The sequence below is a fragment of the Eulemur rufifrons genome, chromosome 4, assembly GCF_041146395.1.
Source record: "Eulemur rufifrons isolate Redbay chromosome 4, OSU_ERuf_1, whole genome shotgun sequence".
Lineage (NCBI taxonomy): Eukaryota > Metazoa > Chordata > Mammalia > Primates > Lemuridae > Eulemur > Eulemur rufifrons.
In genome coordinates, this window is record NC_090986.1 from 63,252,746 (window position 1) to 63,271,794 (window position 19,049).

At 39.4% G+C, this 19,049-nt stretch overlaps 1 protein-coding gene across 1 annotated transcript in view; it reads right to left on the reverse strand.

Annotated features, from left to right (window-relative positions):
• LCP1 (lymphocyte cytosolic protein 1) overlaps nt 1–19,049 on the reverse strand; it is a 52,290-nt gene that overhangs the window by 15,361 nt on the left and 17,880 nt on the right. Inside the window, exons 2-11 of the mRNA XM_069467238.1 lie at nt 15,216–15,303; nt 14,331–14,494; nt 14,027–14,156; nt 12,529–12,661; nt 10,427–10,508; nt 8,494–8,659; nt 6,728–6,870; nt 4,123–4,218; nt 2,680–2,875; nt 492–570 (exon numbers count right to left, since the gene is read on the reverse strand). Of these exons, the coding sequence (XP_069323339.1) occupies nt 492–570; nt 2,680–2,875; nt 4,123–4,218; nt 6,728–6,870; nt 8,494–8,659; nt 10,427–10,508; nt 12,529–12,661; nt 14,027–14,156; nt 14,331–14,494; nt 15,216–15,279 (1,253 nt within the window). The 5' untranslated portion in view covers nt 15,280–15,303. The remainder of the gene's footprint in view (nt 1–491; nt 571–2,679; nt 2,876–4,122; nt 4,219–6,727; nt 6,871–8,493; nt 8,660–10,426; nt 10,509–12,528; nt 12,662–14,026; nt 14,157–14,330; nt 14,495–15,215; nt 15,304–19,049) is intronic.

Genomic DNA, 19,049 nt, shown 5'->3' on the forward strand with positions numbered 1-19,049 from the left:
CCTAGCTCATAGCAACCTCAGACTCCTGGGCTCAAGCGATCCTTCTGCCTCAGCCTCCCGTGTAGCTGGGACTACAGGCATGCGCCACCATGCCTGGCTAATTTTTTCTATATATTTTTAGTTGTCCAGCTCATTTCTTTCTATTTTTAGTAGAGACGGGGTCTCACTCTTGCTCAGGCTGGTCTTAAACTCCTGACCTTGAGTGATCCTCCCGCCTTGGCCTCCCAGAGTGCTAGGATTACAGGCGTGAGCCACCACACCTGGCCTGAGGTATGATTTTTATATTAAGTACACAGTAAGGTTGGTGTATGGAAGTGAATTTCTCAGCTGAACATACAACATCTGAAGCTCAGTTTAGTACTTTCTTCCTTTTCATCAAGGTATACACGTGCATTTTGCAAAGAAAGTGCACATCGTAGCAGTATTTGAAATCCTATGGATCTTTTGAGGTCTCTGTCTCACATTAAGAATGAGTTCCCAAATATTCTTACCTGTACAAATGATTGACTCGAGGGTTAACGCCCAGGGAGTTCATCCAGTTCCTAAATGTCCTCTCTTCCCTTGTCTCACCTAGATTAATGAAGACTGGTTATCTTTTAAGCCCCTAGAAAACATGGCTTTTTTTATGATCAAAGTTTAACTAAAGATGCCACAATAAAAACTCAAAGTAGAATGAAAGAACTAAATTAAATAAGCCCTATTGGATTTGGATGAAGTCTACCATTCTGTGTTATTTTTTTTTTTCCATTTCAATTCTACAAGTATTTCTATAGCATCTATTAGTAGTGTGTGAGATCCTATGTGGGTAACTGTTCAATTGGCCCTCCAAGGCTTATGTTCTTGCTGGAGAGACAAGAATTTTAGGCATCAAACAGAGATCACACAAGTTAGAGGACTCATATATGAGGCAGATATATTTGCTATCTGAGTTGAGACAGGGCAGAGTTGAATGGCTAAATGTGAAGGGGGTGAGATTTGAGCTTTACCTTGCATGACTAGCAAAATCTGGATGGTGAAGAGGAAAGAACAGAGAACTCAGGGAGATGGCAAGGGGGAAGGAGTAGGAGATAGTGTGAATATGCACACAAAGGGAATGATAGGCGAGGTCTCCACAAAGAGCAGCAGGGATCATTGGTCGCGGATCTGTGGTGTACAGTACACAGAGATAAGGCTGTCCGGAGGCTGGAGCCAGAATCAGGCATCTCCGAATGCCGATAGCATATTTTAGTTGATATATTAGACAATGGCAGTCATTATGGGTATTTTTTATTACTATAATAAATTCTTGAGCAAGGCAGAGATATAATGAAAGCAGTCCCGGGACGTGCCTGGCAGTTGTGTGCAGAATTACTGAAAGGTAATATGCGTTTGAATTAAACACGCAGAGGGGAGAGCGTTTGGCACTAGCACATGGGACACATTCGAGTGTTTGATGAATGGAGGAATAGGCCCCTAAGACCTATTAAAATAATTGGTGTATGAGGTAATAAGAGTTCAGAAGAGCAGAAAGGAAAAATAACAATCCTGAAGACATTCCAAAGGAAGAATTATTAGTACTTGCTGATTTAACAGATTTAGGGGTAAAGGAGAATAAGATGTCATAGTAGACCCCAAGGTCTTCAGTTTTGGTGACTAAAGAAAAAAAATGGTATGATTAATGGAAATGGAGAATTTGTAAAGGAGAGCAGATGGGATGGGAGGTAGGGTGGGAAGGCAATGGTGGGAAGGCAATGGTGGGGAAGGGGGAAGAAATGATCAATTCTGTTTTATTATACATATGCTGCATTTCAAATGCTAGCCAAGGATCTAAACAGGAATATTCTAGAGACAGCTGAAATGGGTGATTAGTGGGCTGATAAATAGATTGGGGAGTCAACAAAATACATAGTTCCCTGACCATAATTTATCAAATGATACAAATGCAGCAGTGTTGGAACATGATTGATACTGCATTTCCAGCTACAGTAAAGCATTGTGAAAAAAGATCAACCAATGCTTTAAATCTGAATTTCGTTGCTTGGATGACATTCATTTAATATTAATTTTGACTTTATTTTTTTTGTCTCAATATTGGGATTAGTTCATGATGGAAAGAAAAGTAAAGTAAACAGCTCTGGCACCTTTACCTGGTAGAACCTGACTAAACCTATATGCTTTTTGTTGAATCGTAGGGTGTTAACCTGAAAAATACAATTGTCAGGGACTCTGCCTCAAAATATTTCTCTGTGTCCTCCATAATCCAAATTAAAGAAACACAACAAAAACAAAAACTCAATAAGCACATCCTAGCGCAAGTTAAATATTATTTTTAGATGGTGAGTAGTGGCAACTCTTGCCTCTAGGAATTAACACGGTCTATTAAGTACATAAATTAGGTTTTTGGAACTCAGGATTTATTTCATCCAATAATTAAATGCATTATCTTCCCTGAAACATTTAATTCTGATAATGGATGAAGCCTATGTATAATGGATGTAATATAATGGTATTTGATTATTCCTGCTTGGCTGTAAATTGACTTGATGAATCTATTTACTCTCTGTGTTGTATACCAGAGAATTGATGGTATGTTTGCATGTGTGAGGGATTTGTATTTGCTCAGAAAGTGATTATGAATTGCTACTGAATTAGAATTGTGAGTGCTTTTTCAAATACCTTAAGCAACTAGTTTAGAGTTACCTTCAAGAGCCCCCCAGTCGATGTCCTGGTTCTCTGGTTTGTGCAGGGCAGGGTATCGGTTAAAGAGATTGGCAATGAAAGCCAAGTTCAACTTGGGGTTCCCTCGGACAACATCTGTGGCTGTGACAAACTGCCGGCAGCCCAGCCTCTCCGCCTGCTGCAGCATGCATTCCGCCCTCTGGATGTCATCCTTCTCCTGCAATGAAAAAGGACATCTCAAGGCTGGATCAAGGCTCTTCACGCACACAGTAGCTATGCATAAGGTGAAAAGGAAATGGGAATCTCACCGAAATCCTTAGTGTTTATCTCAGGTTGATACTTCATAATAGCATATTATTGCTTATATGCACCTGAACCCCAACCAGAAAATCACAAGTGAAAGGAATCTCAGAAGTCAAGTAATCAAGACCTCTCATCTCTCTACAGAAGCATTTCAGATGAATGGTTTGTTTGTTTCCCTGTTTTGAGAGAGATTCAGTAGATTCCATAATCTTATCGTTTGAGTTGATCTTAATTATTTCCAACCATTAAGATTCCTTTATATTATTTTCTTGCACAGACTTCATGAGATTTTGTCTATCAAAAATATTTATTTATTAAGTAATAATTTATAATCCCATTTCCAATCATAAAAGATATTTGCACCTGCCCATAAGAACATCTGATTAGTTGACCACTTTTCCCACCCTGAGTTGGTGTACTTGCAACCCAAACAAAATAAATTTTATTAGTTAACCTATATATTATCATTGATAAATATATAATATCAATCTGACTTCTACATACTTCAGATTGAGAACCATTCATTTCACATGCTCAAATAATTCTAGAGAATCTCCACTCATATACAAGCACACTCTTATAACAAGACTAAAATTTTGTTGAAATATGGTCCACTGTCCTTAAAATCTATGAAAACACCAATTTTCAGAAAGCAGAACTTTAAACTAGAATTATTTCTTAATATGATTGATGCTTTCCTAGATAACACTACACATTATACATATCACGAGCTTTACTTCTCATTAGGAATGAGTTGACTTCAACATTAACTCATTGGATATAACTCCAATGATATTAAATGAGGCACAAAAATGGGTAAGGTGACTTCTTAAGATCAATGTTAAAGTGGCAGCAGAACTGAAGTTTTAACATTCAGACCCACGTTGGTGTTATACAGCTTATTAAATGTTCAATCATGGACATATTGAAGTGCCTAGAATGCTGCATGGCATTTAATTGGTATTAATTTCTTTCTTTAATGTTTTATTTCCAGATTCAGTTTCCATCAATTATTATCCATCGCTGTTAACAGTTTTAACAAGGCTTTAGGTGGAAATGTCCACTCATGGAACTTCAGAGCCAGCGTCTCGTGGAGCAAATGAACTGCCAGCACAAAGGCAGCACCATGCTTTCTAAACACACCTAGGGACATGGCCTTACCCTCAGTCCTGACATGTCAATAACAACCGCAGGAATACCTTCTTCATCTCCTTTTGGAGCCACCTGCTCAAGCAGGTGGTAATAAGCTTTGGAGTCCTGTGAGAAATTAAGAAATTACAATTTCAAAACAGCACAGCTAATTAGATGCTTAGCACAATAATAATTTCTCAAAAGCAAACATTTTGTTTCTTATTCAACTATCACTCAAGAATGTAACTTAATTAACAAAGCTACAAACATTCACTGATTTGAATGTTCTACTTGTCTGTTTACATGTTTTATTTGCTTTTCTTTTTAAAGGGACTGTAACAATTAAAAATACAAGACATACACAAAAGGCAAACCAAAGAAGCAGATATTATTCTGTTGTCCTTAGGGGAGAGAAACAACTTATTTTCATGTATTAAATTGTATACAGAAAAAAATATGTGTATATATACCTTTATATTGCTGTAGAAGTCAGTCAGCTAAGGTTTAATTTAAAAAAAAGTGACAGAAAGAGGAAGCAGAAGTTTAAAGCAGAGTTTAAAAATACATTTACATAGACAATCAGCAAAAGAAAAATAAAGATCTCAAAGACAGAAGGTTGAAGCATTAACAAGCAATCTTTATGCAAAAGGAGAAATATTAAGATGACAAGTGCATTTAATGTTTATTTAGAAGATAGAAAAAAATGGTTAAATTTAGTTATGGCAGATGGGACATAGGTATTGAAATTCTCATGTTTTCTTAGTTTCTGGAAATATGCTTACTGACAAAAAGACTTCTAAGAATCATAGTCTTAAAAACACAAACTTTTTCTCAGTCAATGAAAGCATACAGATTTTCAGGTAATTTATTTAAGTTATTCTAAAGTATCATAATTTCTCTTAAAGATTGAAAAATCTGCTGTTATTTTGTTTTTAAAACTGGGTAGGGTGTGGGCAGAGGAGAGGTATGCTCACCACTTTTGGCATTAGAAAGAACGAGAGAGTGCAAGTCATTGATGTTGCACCTGGGAAAACCGATCTTCCTCTCTCTTCTCTCTACTTTCCCCTCCACCTACTTTTCACTGCAGCTGTTTTGAAGTCAGTGAAAATTCCATGCAGGTGTTAGGCACCAATAAAATCTGCCTATCACGTGTTGTATCTTATTAGCCTGGCTAAGAGTCACCTCATTTCACCTGACCCTAATAAACCTTTCTCACTCACTCTAGTATGGGCGTCCTCCCCACCTTTGCTGACTTCATGTGATATAAAGACACCTCCCAAGGTGCCGGCTACTCAGACACCACATTGCAGCACTGGCTCAGTCGGATGCAGCCGCTCCCGGAAAACAGGCACAACTGCTGTGTAAGTGCCTAGCCTGCCAGTTCCTGTCTCGCACAGATACTTCCCAAAGTCCAAAATGGTTATTTTTCTAAAGAACGCAGCCTTTTAGTGATTGGAAATCAGATAAACGTATGGTTGAGATAAAGCAGCCTAATTTTGGCTGAAAAGTTTTATGATAGCAGAGCTTCCCTGCTGAGCACAAAGAGAGATGATGACATCAGCTCCTGTCAACCCCCAGTGTGGTTGGTGGTGCTGGAAGAATGTTCATAACCAGTGAAAGCTGTGTGGTTAGAAAGATGAATTTAGCTCGGATCCTAATGTCTAGGGGTGTTCCCTCTAGAAGCCTGGCTCTAACTGGCACAGTGCCGGGCACACCCTGAGTTCCAAACCCCGCTGAGTGCACGAGGTACAGCAGCGGGAAGCTGTTACTCAAAGAATTACCAGCCTGGGTGGACGCTTGGTGAGTCACGTGACCTTTGCTCTGACTCTTTCTCTTGGGGGAAATTTTCTTTAACTCCTGAGAAAGTGAAGACTGAAATATTTTCCTCATGTTGCATCCCAGCATCTTGCACCCTTTCCTACTGGGGACTGCTTTCTGACATGGCTACTGCTTCGTAAGCTCTTTCCATAATATCTTAGTCCATCTGTCATCAACGCCAACAGTGGTTTCCTTTCACCTTGACATGGAACTTTTCATAAACTTGGAAACTACAGTGTATGCCTGCCTCAGCCTTCCCCCTTGGGGATCTCTTTGTCTCAGTTTCCTTATCTGTAGAATGAGAGGAGAATAATCCTTACCTCATGGTGTGGTTGTGAGGATTCAATGAGAGAATACATGTATAAAACAGTACCTGGCAGGTAGCCAACATCACATTTGCTGTTATTAGTGTCATTAAAGGAGTCATCTTCACCTAATTTTTTAAAAGCATCCCCATCTGATGATCCCATTTATAAAACCAGAGACATTACAGCCCTATGTATATTCTGTTTACTAGAAAAGCAATCTGATCTCTTGCCCTTCCTCTATCGCACCCTTGTCCCTCTACGTCCTGATGTTGAAACTCTAAGCGAGACCCACCTCCCTTCGATGCCGCACTAGGACTTTGGGCAGATCCATGCGTGGCCCAGCACTGGAGCTGCAGACAGGCTCTTTAGAACAGCGAGCAGCTCCAAAGCGGCCCCAGACTAACCCAGCCTCCGAAGAGACAGGGCCCCCATCTTTGCCTTTTCTCCATGAACGCCCCAATTCCCCTTCACTGCTGCAGTTAGTCATGTTCAAATGACAATCCTCCTACCTTGATGTCAGTACTGAAGTTGCCGATTTTGTTGCAGCCTGCATTTTCCAGGTGGTAATTAGCCCACCTCAGCAGGAGCTCTTCAGGGGAGAGTTTCATCAAATCCTCCAGGCTCTCCCCTTCTCTCAAAAGAGCAATCAGAGCTGAGGAAGCACAAAAAGCAAAGGAAAATAAATACAGAGTGATGTTTGCGAGGACTAGTTAGCACTTTCATTGGGCTCTACTGGAAAGCTAAAGACAGCAACGTTACCTCTTTGGGATAAAGGTTCTTTCCCATGGAGCAAACACTTTATTCCCCCAAAAGAGGTGTAAGCTACTGTAACCTTATTTATCATTCCAATCTTTCAGATGGAGAAGACAAGAAACAATGAATCTCAATGCTATATTTAGAACACCAGGGCAGAGCCATGACAACAACCAAGGCTGTTGGCTCGGAATGCTTTGCTGGGTCTGTCAGACCACATTGCAGGAGATGACAACACTTTTGCTTTTAAGAGATCAATTGTGTAATAACAACAAGGGTTGCTTCTCTATTCCCACAGGTGTTTTATATTTCAAATGCTTATCTGTGTAATTACAGCAACTTAACAATGTAATCAACTCTCCTCTATGTTTCCCCAGAGGAATAAATATTTTTTGCTCAGAAGGTTTTAGCTGAGGTCAATATTTGAAAATCAATATTCTTTCTTGTGGGTTCTAAAATCCCTATTTGCTTCTTTTTTTTTTTAATTTTTTTTTTTTTTTTTTGAGACAGAGTCTTGCTCTGTTGCCCAGGCTAGAGTGAGTGCCGTGGCATCAGCCTAGCTCACAGCAACCCCCAACTCCTGGGCTCAAGCTATCCTCCTGCCTCAGCCTCTGGAGGAGTTGGGACTACAGGCATGCGCCACCATGCCTGGCTAATTTTTTTCTATATATGTTTTTAGTTGGCCAGATAATTTCTTTCTATTTTTAGTAGAGACAGGGTCTTGCTCTTGCTCAGGCTGGTCTCGAACTCCTGACTTTGAGTGATCCACCCACCTCGGCCTCCCAAAGTGCTAGGATTACAGGCGTGAGCCACCGCACCCGGCCCCTATTTGCTTCTTTTGTTCCTTCTTTATAGTTTGTGTAATATATCGGTTTTAAAATGATATCTTAGGATTCTTCATTGGTTATTGTGATTTGGACATATAAATAAAAAGTATGCATAACTAAAGATTACGATTTGTCTACAGATTTCGTATTGGTAGGACTGGTAACTAAAAACTTGAAGGTAACCTTGTGTTTTGTATGCTACCTATCAAGTCTAGATCTCTAGACTTATTCATCCTATGTAACTTTGTATCCTTTGACCTATATCTTCCTTTAAAGTCTTGATAAGAAATAGGCCAAGTTTCTCCTAATCTGGTGCTATCACTATAGGATACGAATGTGAATTGCTTCATAAAATATAGGTTAAAAGTAGTCTTATTTGTTATGAAGTATGCAAAGACAAAGTGAGCTCTGCCAAAAGCTCTTGAGGTTGGAGTCCCAGACAGTTAGACTGAGCTATATGCCCCAAACGAGCATTATTATTGGTCTGTGGTCTTAAAAAGCTTTTGCTCTGTCATTTAGAAAAGTCTGGTCGGTGTGGATAGACTCTTTTATGTTAATACCATGGAGTCAACATAACTGTAGTTTTCAAAACTTTCCGACATCTTCCCCCTACAGTCCCCAAGCCATGCATTGATAGAAAGCCATGCATTGATAGACAGCCATGCCATTAAGAACACTGAAGACTTTGCTCTTACCTTCATTTCTGCTGAGCTCAATGTCGGCAAACAACCCAATCTTGATGACTTGCCACAGAAGCCCCAGGACTAGATAAGGCTTCCCCTCCTTCAGGTCCTCCGCCCCTATGTTAACCACATGGCACCCAATGGCTGAGGCAGAGTTCAGAGCCAAGTTCAAATTTTCCTGAGGAAGAAAAGGTATGCAAGTTTTATTCTTTGACTTTGTAGATGCTAAATGATGATTACTGATTGGCAACAGCAACAGTGCTTCCCTTCTGGAAAGTTTACAGGTCTAGAAGCATGGTCTTCACTAGTTCTAACGTTAAGAAAAAACAGTGAATTAATAACTCAAAGAGAAAATCCAGTAACCCAGACACTGAGCCTATTCAGTCCAACCAGCACCCTGAGTTGAAGGCCCCGCCTGGTCAGTGTGAGACTAATGAGTCTTATCTAGCTCTGTTGATGAAGCCCGCACACACAACATCTCCGTTAGCCAGAAATAAAGGGGCACCTTTGAGAGAAGTCCTTGTCCTGTCACTGGCTATCATTAATAAGACAATTGTTGATGTAAATCAAGTCCATAAAAGAGAGTAAAAGAATAGCTTTTCTTTTTTTTTTTTTTTTTTTTGAGACAGAATTTCACTCTGTTGCCCTGAGTAGAGTGCCATGGCATTAGCCTAGCTCACAGCAATCTCAAACTCCTGGGCTCAAGCAATACTCCTGCCTCAGCCTTCCAAGTAGCTGGGACTACAGGTATGTGCCATGATGCCCCAGCTAATTTTTCTATTTTTAGTAGAGACAGGGTCTCACTCTTGCTCAGGCTGGTCTTGAACTCTTGAGCTCAAGCAATCCACCATGCCCGGCTGGAATAGTTTTTTGACTTGCAGATTGGGTATTAAGGAAATTAAAGAAAAGATACAAATCAAATTCCTGGAGAAAATGGAATAGTTTTTACTGGTTCAGTGTATTGAGTATCCATAATAACTAGGGAAACTGAGCACACACATACACAGATTATATGTTCTTACCACTAACAACAACGTAGGTACTAACAGTTGGAATAGAGTCAATGAATTTTCAGTCTAGAGTCTATGTACTATTCTTGGGTCCATAAAAGAGGAGGTATCAGTGTCAGAGATGTGTAGAAGTTGTTTTTATGACAAAAAGCAAAGGCCACCAGTGAATTGAGAAGGGAACTATCAGAAGAAAAGCAGATTCTTGCCATCATGCTCAAATGACGAGTGAAAAATACTGTTTCTACTATGGTCAAGATTATGAGTTAATTTAACATTAAGTGCATTCATATATGTTTAATCATTATTGTCAATTTGCTTATCACTTTCATTTTGAAAGTACACAGAGTTGCTTAAATCCAAACAGGATATGTTATATTGTTCATGATTTAAGAAGGTAGACATGGTTTCTGAGCAAGAGAATTACAATTATGTTAAAATATTGGAACATAACATAGAAATACAGCTTACTTACTGCGGGTTACTATTCCAGTTAATCAACAAATGGAAGGAATAAAAGCAAGTGATATTTATGACACTTGTGGCTGTGGCCAATTTCACTATAAAGGCTGCCAGAGTACTTCCCATTTTTCACCTCTCACTTCTTAGAAAGGCTTATTTTTTCAGCTAAAATGCTATGTATTTGGCATCAGCTCAAAGATAAATTGTAGAGAAAGTTTGAGTCAAAAATTTAGCCAATGTGAATTTTATTCCTAAGTGGCCAAAACATATAACCTCTCCATTACTAATACTCCATCAGTCTCCTTTCCCCCGCTACAGAAATGTATGCCTCTGTTCCCACTAAGTGTGACAAATCACCCACCCAAAGACTGGGTTTTGAGAATGATGTGTGAGCACCGGAAAAGGCTGACTCAGCAGTTCTGGTGCACGTGCATTCCAAGCAAATCCTGTGTTAAGGTAATGGTGGGAAGACATACCTGAATGGTGAAAGGGGTGAGTTTCTTTTTGTTGATTGTTCGTTCATCAATTGTGTCTGGCACTGATAGGTTGATCATTTTACTGAAAGAGAAACAGTTGAATGAAAGAAGCAGACTTCTGAATAACAGAGCCCAAGAACATTGAATTTAAATTCTAGCAATACTATAATCAAACAAGATAGTAACATAATCTGTGCTACCCAGTGTTTATATATAAAAATCAGTTATTCCATTTGGCTAGATTCAAACTATCTCTGGGAAAGGTTAATGCTCTTGAAGCCATCCTAATAGATTGGGGTAGGAAATGAGGACCCCATTTCATTCACTCACCTAAAATCTGCAAAATTATCTGCTTCCCTTAGCACATTAGGAAATTCTGGGTGGATAACAAAAGCAAATCCTCCATAAATACTAAAATTGTCTCCACTATATAAAAGACTACCTATACACTTCTGAGCTTACATAATATCTACATTTCTATTTGCAATCTGATCAAACTTTATACATTTAACTGATCATATAACTTTTTTGTATACTTTGCTTATGTGTGTGTTTGCATGTGTGCATATGTATTTAAATAAAAGGCACTTTACTGCAATTTAGGCAAAGCAAATTTCTAAATACCATTTGAAAAATATAAAACTAGTCGTGAACTGGCAGCTCTGGGAGATGGTGGGGGGTGGGAGGGAAGGAGAATGAAAAGAGTTCACTTTAAAAAGGTATAAGCTGCCTTTGAAAAGCTTATAATCCAATTATAGAGGTGAAATACATGGATATGAAAAGTTATATAACAATCCAAAGCAGAGCATTATAATAGTTCCCAACTACAAACATGTCCTCTAAGAACTCAATCAAGAGAAAGATCACTGGGGGATGGGATAGACCAGAGAATGTCATGGTGAAGGGAGGAGAAGCCGGAAGGGCATCTTAAGAAAGAAAATAAAAGGCAGAGCCCCCGTTGCATGTTATCAGCAGCTGTGCATGGAGGCGAGTGGATGTGTTCGCTAATGACTTCTGTCACTCGGAGCCCTATGTGGGGTACCGATGAGTCACGGGGGCTTGGGAGGTAAAACTAGAAGGACATTGAAGAAAGATCATGGGGTACCTTGGGTGCCAAACTAAGGGCTAGAATTTTTATGTTTTGTGTGTGTGTGTTTAAAATAGCAGTCGAACCTTTTAAAAACAAAATCTCATGACCCAAACTCTAAGAAATACCAAAAGTAGAATTGCTCTGGTTGGAGCAGAGGAGGGGGTCAGCGACTTGCCCACACATCCTTCCCCTTCACTCCTGAGCCCCCTGCATAGTGAGCCTCTCAAGCCGCCTCCCTAACACCGTGGCCTGCGATGCCAGAGAACCTGCAAGGCAAGAGCTACAGAGGCATTTTCAAAGGCACCATCCTGAATTGACCAGCACTGCATTAACAGGCTTCCCGTGGAGAGAACACATTTGCCGTTTTCCAGGTGCCCTCAATACTTATGTTGAGCATCTGTGTGCACCACTCAAAGGTTTCTCTGCTTAAGGACCACAGCTTGCACTGGACTGCTGTTATCAACTCTATCTGCTCTCACGGTGGGCCATGTTCTTTCTGATAAAGCAAAGTGGCATATATTCCAAAAACATATTCCTATGAAAACTGTCCCCATTATATAACAGAATACACATTTCTGAGCTTATATAATGTCTGAATTTCTGTTCGACACTTGATCAAACTTTATACCTTTAATTTATCATCTGATGAACTTTTCTATATCTATCTATAGTCATGAATAAATCAGTACTTTATAAATTTCCACCACTTAAATACCTAATACTTTGATCAGACACCCAAAGCTTTTGACCTTATATTACTATATTTCCATGTTTATCTCCATAACGTGCATCCCCGCTCTCCACCCAGGCAATAGCAGTTTTACATTTCTCATTATAAGTTGCTTTATAGATTAGTTTGCTCTCTTGGACCTGGCCAAGTGAAAGTCCAGAAAAGGATTCTAGGTGGTGCGGTTGAGCACCAAAGACAGTTGGCCTAGGAGAAACACAATTAATTGTTGATATTCCAGAAAATGGGCAATTCTTTGGAAACCAAGAAAGAAGTATTATTTACCAAAGCACAATGCCATCTCCAACAGCATTAAAGAGATCATTTGTGTTTGGATTCATTGGGATGACATGCCGACAATCGGGATCATTTTCCAGGGCTTTGTTTATCCAGTTGACAAAGGCATACTTTTCTTCCTCTGCAAGTAAATGATTAAAATGACTTATTTGTAAAGTGAAAATCTGATATAAACAAAATTATCCGTGTGGATCTTAGATTCTCATGCCCAGCAGAGACAATGAGAGTTTACCTGGTCCATTATCTTATCATCTCACATTTATTAACATTGAAAAATCTCAGATCAGGTCACTTGGGAAATAGGCACCAAATCTATGTTCACTTCAGGTCATAAAACATATAGCAAACACATCTAAAAACTATATGTATACATATTGCATATATATTACATTTAGAAGCAAATGTATACATAATTTATATTTTCTACGTATGTGTATATATAAATAATTAAGAATATACTTTATTTCTATATATAAACTTTAAATATAAATGTGGTCTAATGCTTATAAAATAAAACTCAGGTTCTGCCTTTAACACTGTTGATTTAAATGTTGGATGATATGGACAATCCTTACAGTATCTCTGAGCTTCTTTATGCAATTATAATGAAATTGCTATAAAAAGAGATCATTTGTGATAAAATTCTTCTTTCCTATCAGTAAAGCTGACAGAAGGTGATTTTAGAAGTTTTAATAAAAGCTTACATTATGCCTGTATAGCCTAGCACTGTGTTTCCCAAATTGTCTGCCACTGAAAACAATGATGTCCCCCAGAGAAATCCTGAGTCACAAAAGTTTGGAAAACACTGCATAGCGTATCACTGTCTTGAAGATTCATAACACACGTTTGACATGGCAAAGGCTCTGAAAATTCCTGCATTTAAAAGTAAAAGGCAAAACTTTGTCTTAGCAACTATAGATGGTATTTAGCCATGAACTTCTCTTTGAGATCAACTAATGTTTTGAAGAATTCAGGCTGGGAAATGTTGAGTTACTGCACTGTTTGGGCCATTGGAAGTTTCCATTAAGGCTGTTGGATGGCAGCCCTCAGAATAAATACACAACTTTCTTCCAAATCAATGAAAAGACAATTTTTTTGACCACTCAACAGGTGTTGATAATCATGAAGTTTAAAGATAGGAGCTCGAGTAGCTAATTTTGTCAATAAGATTTACAAAGGAATTTTGGCAACCTTTAATGTATTTTTTTGAATGCTGATGAGATCATTTGGTTTTGGACCCTACCTGGAGCTAGGACAGCTCCTATATGATGTACCTGACCCATTTACACACAGGAAAGTAGGTGGTAGTTCATAAGGTCATGTTTGCTTCTTTGTTTACATCCCCCAGGTTTGAATCCTAAGTTGAGAATCCATGACACCAGAAGGCATAGACCCTTTCTACACATTGTCCTCTCCCCTCACCCTCAGCTCTCTCATCACACCAACACCCTCTCCACCTCTGCCCGCACCCATTTGTACAGCCTACCTGAATAGGAGTGTTGGGTGCCAACACTGGACTGCTCTGAAGTACCCCCAATCGCACAAATCCCTTCCTTCTTATTGATTGCTTTCCTAAAGGTCTTGGCAACATCTGCACTTTTTAGGCCATGAAAAATCTGTGAAAATATAACGTATTTTTAGTAACCCAAGCAGTAATTAAGAAAATCACAAAGAAAAGAATATGTAATGTTGAAGCAAGGAGAGTGGGAATGTCTTTCTGGATATTTTTTGAAACTGAATTAAAGTTCCAAGTTTCAAAGGTGTCTCCTTGCATGCTGCATGGTACTCACCTTGATAAATTCATCAAAGCTGAGCCTTCCGTCTTGGTCCAGATCACCTGTAGCCATCAGGTTTTCTGTAATTTCTCTTACTCTGTACCCAGGCAAAGGCAAGCAAGCAGCCTTGAACAAGTCATTCAACTCATTGCAGCTGATGTATCCGTTGCCATCGGTATCTGTAATGCAAACAACGTACTGAAGCTTCAGGGGACTTCAGGTAACAGTTTTTAGAGAGGTGAGAGAAAACTAGATGGGAGGTGAAGGGACAGGAAGGCTATCATTCAGGGGTCAAGGCCTGACCCCATGAAAAAGAATCTCACAAGAGGCCTGTTGCTATTGGATACGGGCACCAGCATCACTTCCAACATCCACAGTAAAACAGTCATGATAATTTTAAAATGAAGGTTTTATAAGAAAACTCTGTTTTCATAAGGAACTCTCATAGAAATTCTTAAACCATAGGCTTAGTGATCAAGAGTAAGAGAAAATATGTAACATTATTAAAGGAAATCGAAGAAAGCAGATGATATATAAAAGAAAATGCTACAGGTGAGAAAGAGTCCATATTCCATGTTTTGATAGAGAAAGAAAGAAAGAAGTGGTTAATTTCTCTCTTTCTTTCATTCTTTTTTTTTTTTTTTTTAGAGATAGGGTCTTGCTCTGTTGCCCAGGCTGGAGTGCAGTGGCACAGTCATAGCTCACTGCAGCCTCAAACTCCTGGGCTCAGTTTTCTTGAAGCATATCCATCAAAAATAAGTTTTCCCAGCTCCTCTAACCAACACCACTGGTTTCCTGTCACCTCTGCTATTTTTTTCACGTTACCATTTCTTTAAATCTATCCTGGAGCTATTCAATGAAGAAGAGAACAATGCAAGTTGAGGTACCAGGTCTACTCACCAACTTTGGCAAAAGCTTCTCTGAGCTCCATCATTTCCTCATCGGACACCGATCCCCTGGCCATCTTTTACTGCTTTAGGTAACAGATCTGGGGAGGAAAAGCATATAAGGGATGCCTTTTGTGCATCTTGATTCTCAAGGTACCATGTTAACAAGCAATTCCCATTTATTAAATGAAGAAATATTCTTCTGCATCCCTCACCTGATTTATAACCATCTTTCCAAAATGTAAGTCAGAAATAAATTTTTTCTCAACTCTCCATGTAGTGGTCTCCAAAGACGGCCCTCAGCAATTTCTCCCAGCCCTGCACACATAGACCTCTCCCTACACCAAGAGGTAGACCTATTTCCCTCCCCTTGAACATGGGCTGATTTTGTGACTGCTTTGAAAAGTAGGGTGGTGGAAGTGATTAAGGTTCTGGGAACTTCTGCTTCCTTCTTGCAATGCTCACTCTTGGGATACTCTCTTGGTACCCAACTGCCATGTGGTGAGACATTCAAGCCACATAAAGAAGCCAATGAAGGAGAACCGGGTGCTGTGGGTAACAATCCCCACTGAGCTCCCAGCTGACAGCCAGCAGCAACTGCCAGCCACCCAGGTGGGCCACTTTGGACCTGTTGGCCCATTTGAGCTCCCAGATAACCACAGTCACAGCCAACATGGAGCAGACTTGCCCAGTCAACCAACAGAACAGAGAGAGATGATGAGGTGATTGTTGCTTTAAATCACTGCATTTTGGAGTAGTTTGTTACACAGCAATATACGACTAAAACATTTAACTTTTACATACGTGTCTTTTTGGAGGTATCTTCATGTTTATATTTAAAATCAATATGTTTGATCAAGCCAACAGATACATTTTATAACTTCAAAGGAAGTTAATCCAAGTTTCCTATATATTTAGGAGTGGACAAAGGGAAGCTGACTCTCTTATAATTCATATATGGGAATCTGAGGCACTTTCTAGGTGTTTCCTTAGCAGAAAGGCTGAAAAACAAGGCTAGTGCTTGAGTAATTTCCCTTTCCCTGTGCATTATTGCTGCCCTCTAGTGGGTAGAAAGAAAATGAAACAGAAAAGGGATCATACTCGCCATGCCCCATGCTAATGCACACCAGCATGTTTCCAAGAGGAGTTCCACAGAAGGTTGCTGGATTTCCCGGCAGGGAGGGGAAAAGTGGACTGGGAGTGTGCAGGATGGGGTATTTCTAAGTATAATTATATTTTGGACATCTCAGTGAAGTCACCAATTTTTGAAAATATCTTATATTTGTGACAGGCTGTTTTAAATCGATTTTCTTTTGTATATTTTCCTATCATTCTATAGTGCTATACTTATTCTTCATGGTGACCAACAACCACACAAAAAAGGAAACAGCTTTAACCCTGAAACCTATAGGCCAAAATGCATTGCACTCAATTTTGCAAACCCATATTCATTATCCACCAACTTACTATCCTGGCACGTACATATATCAGTGGTTTCAAATGTTTTTGTTTCCCCAAGCAATCGTTTGTCAATGTTAACATGACATGTTTGCATGCTCTTACATGTAAATAAGAGCAAACAAATAAAAATGACTCTGAGAGTCTTTGGTTGAAAACCCAACCTACCCCTGTAAGATATTTCCTTGTGACTTTCTTCATTGGATTTGAAAATCACAGAAATATGTATGTTATTATATTTCAATTCATTTAAAAATACATTTTGTTATCAATAAAAATTTTATTTTATTTTATTAATAAAATAAAATGTGCCTTATGTACACAAGAAGATATTGATTGGTCCACTGGGTTTTCTGACGGATGACAGAAACTGTTGAGGGCTTAACTGTGTTAAAAAACACAATCTCATTTATGTATCACAATAACCCTAAGAGACAGGCACTGGCTAACTGAATTTCTTGTCTTCTTCTCTTTCTCCCTTTCTTCCTCTTTTTTCACAATGCCTTTTTCCAAAAATAATTTGAGCGAAGTTACAAAGCTATATCCAAGCCTAAGAGTTAAATCAATTAACTGATATAATTGGTGAGAAGGAAAGTGTCAGCAAAATAAGATGATAGCAGGGGAGAACTTTAATACTTAAAACCATGCCTAAGACCCTGCATGCTTTGCTAGAAGTGGGCTGAGAATCTAGCTCCAAGTTCTCTGAAGCTCATGCAAAGAGGGAAGTATCATCAGTTGTATACAATTCACTCTATCTGCATGAGACAAACAAACCAGTTTTCTTAGGGCAGCAGAACTGAGGTCTGATGGCAAAATCTTCACCCAAGCTTGAAGAAGAGGACACTTGGGGGATGGAGGAAACACCATTTCATGTTTCTTGTAATGTCCCTCATCATAGGCTGATGGCATAGGGATGTCTATTCCCATTTTCCAGAACAGAAAACAGAAACTCAAAGAAGTTAAGCTACGTATCTCAGATCATGCAGCTAGGTGGAGGAGTAACCAAGACTCCAATTCCCAAGTCTTTTCTCTTCTCCTGTGTTGTCCACTCAGGTTCTATGCCTTCATCTTCCTGTTAGACATTCATTCCATCCAGCAGCCATTCACTCAGCAATTATTCATTAGTATTTAGAACGGGTAAAGCCCCACGAGAGATTTTCAAACTACAATGTAGTGAGCTTGTCTAGGCATTTCAGTTAGGAAGCTTTGGATTTCAGGTATTAAGAAATCAAGGTTTCTGTTTTAAGAAATCAGTATAAGGCCGGGCTCGGTGGCTCACGCCTATAATCCTACTACTCTGGGAGGCCGAGGCAGGTAGATCACTCAAGGTCAGGAGTTCGAGACCAGCCTGAGCAAGAGCAAGACCCCCGTCTCTGCTAAAAATAGAAAGAAATTATCTGGCCAACTAAAATATATATAGAAAAAAAAATTAGCCGGGCATGGTGGCACATGCCTGTAGTCCCAACTACTCGGGAGGCTGAGGCGGTAGAATCGCTTAAGCCCAGGAGTTTGTGGTTGCTGTGAGCTAGGCTGACGCCACGGCACTCACTCTAGCCCAGGCAACAAAGCGAGACTCTGTCTCAACAAAAAAAAAAAAAAAAAAAAAGAAATCAGTATATAACTTTGTATACCCTAATAAGTTCTTGTGACTAATTTGGCTTGGCTTTCTTTTATACCCTCCGCCAATACTCCACATAGGCATTAACAGAAGGCTCTCCCCTATTATATTTTAACAAGACCTGGTGGTAAAATCTGGTCTAAAGCCCTAGAGCTGGCTGGCCTTTCTTGATTTTTTTTTTAAATTTCAGAATATTACTAACACTTTGGTTACATATATTGCTTTTGCACTGTCTGAGTCAGAGCTACAAGCACGCCCATCCCCCAGACAGTGCACAACACACCCATTAGGTATGAATTTACCCATCCCTTCTTCCCCCCTCCCATCTGCCCTACAATGAATGTTACTTCCATATGTGCCCATAAATGTTGACCAATTAGTACCGATTTAGTGGTACTTGTTTTTCCATTCTTGTGATATTTCACTTCAAGGAACGGGCTCCAGGGCCATCCAGGATAATATAAGAAGTATTAATTCACCATTGTTTTTTATGGCTGAGTAGTAGCTTCATGGCATACCTATACCACATTTTATGAATCCACTCATGTATCAATGGGCACTTGGGTTGTTTCCATATCTTTGCAATTGTGAATTGTGCTGCTATAAACATTTGAGTACAGTTGTCTTTATTATAGAATGTCTTTTTTCCTTTGGGTAAATAACTAGTAATGGGATTGCTGGATCAAATGGTAGTTCTACTTTTAGTTCTTTGAGGTATCTTCATACTACTTTCCATAGAGGTTGTACTAATTTGCAGTCCCACCAGCAGTG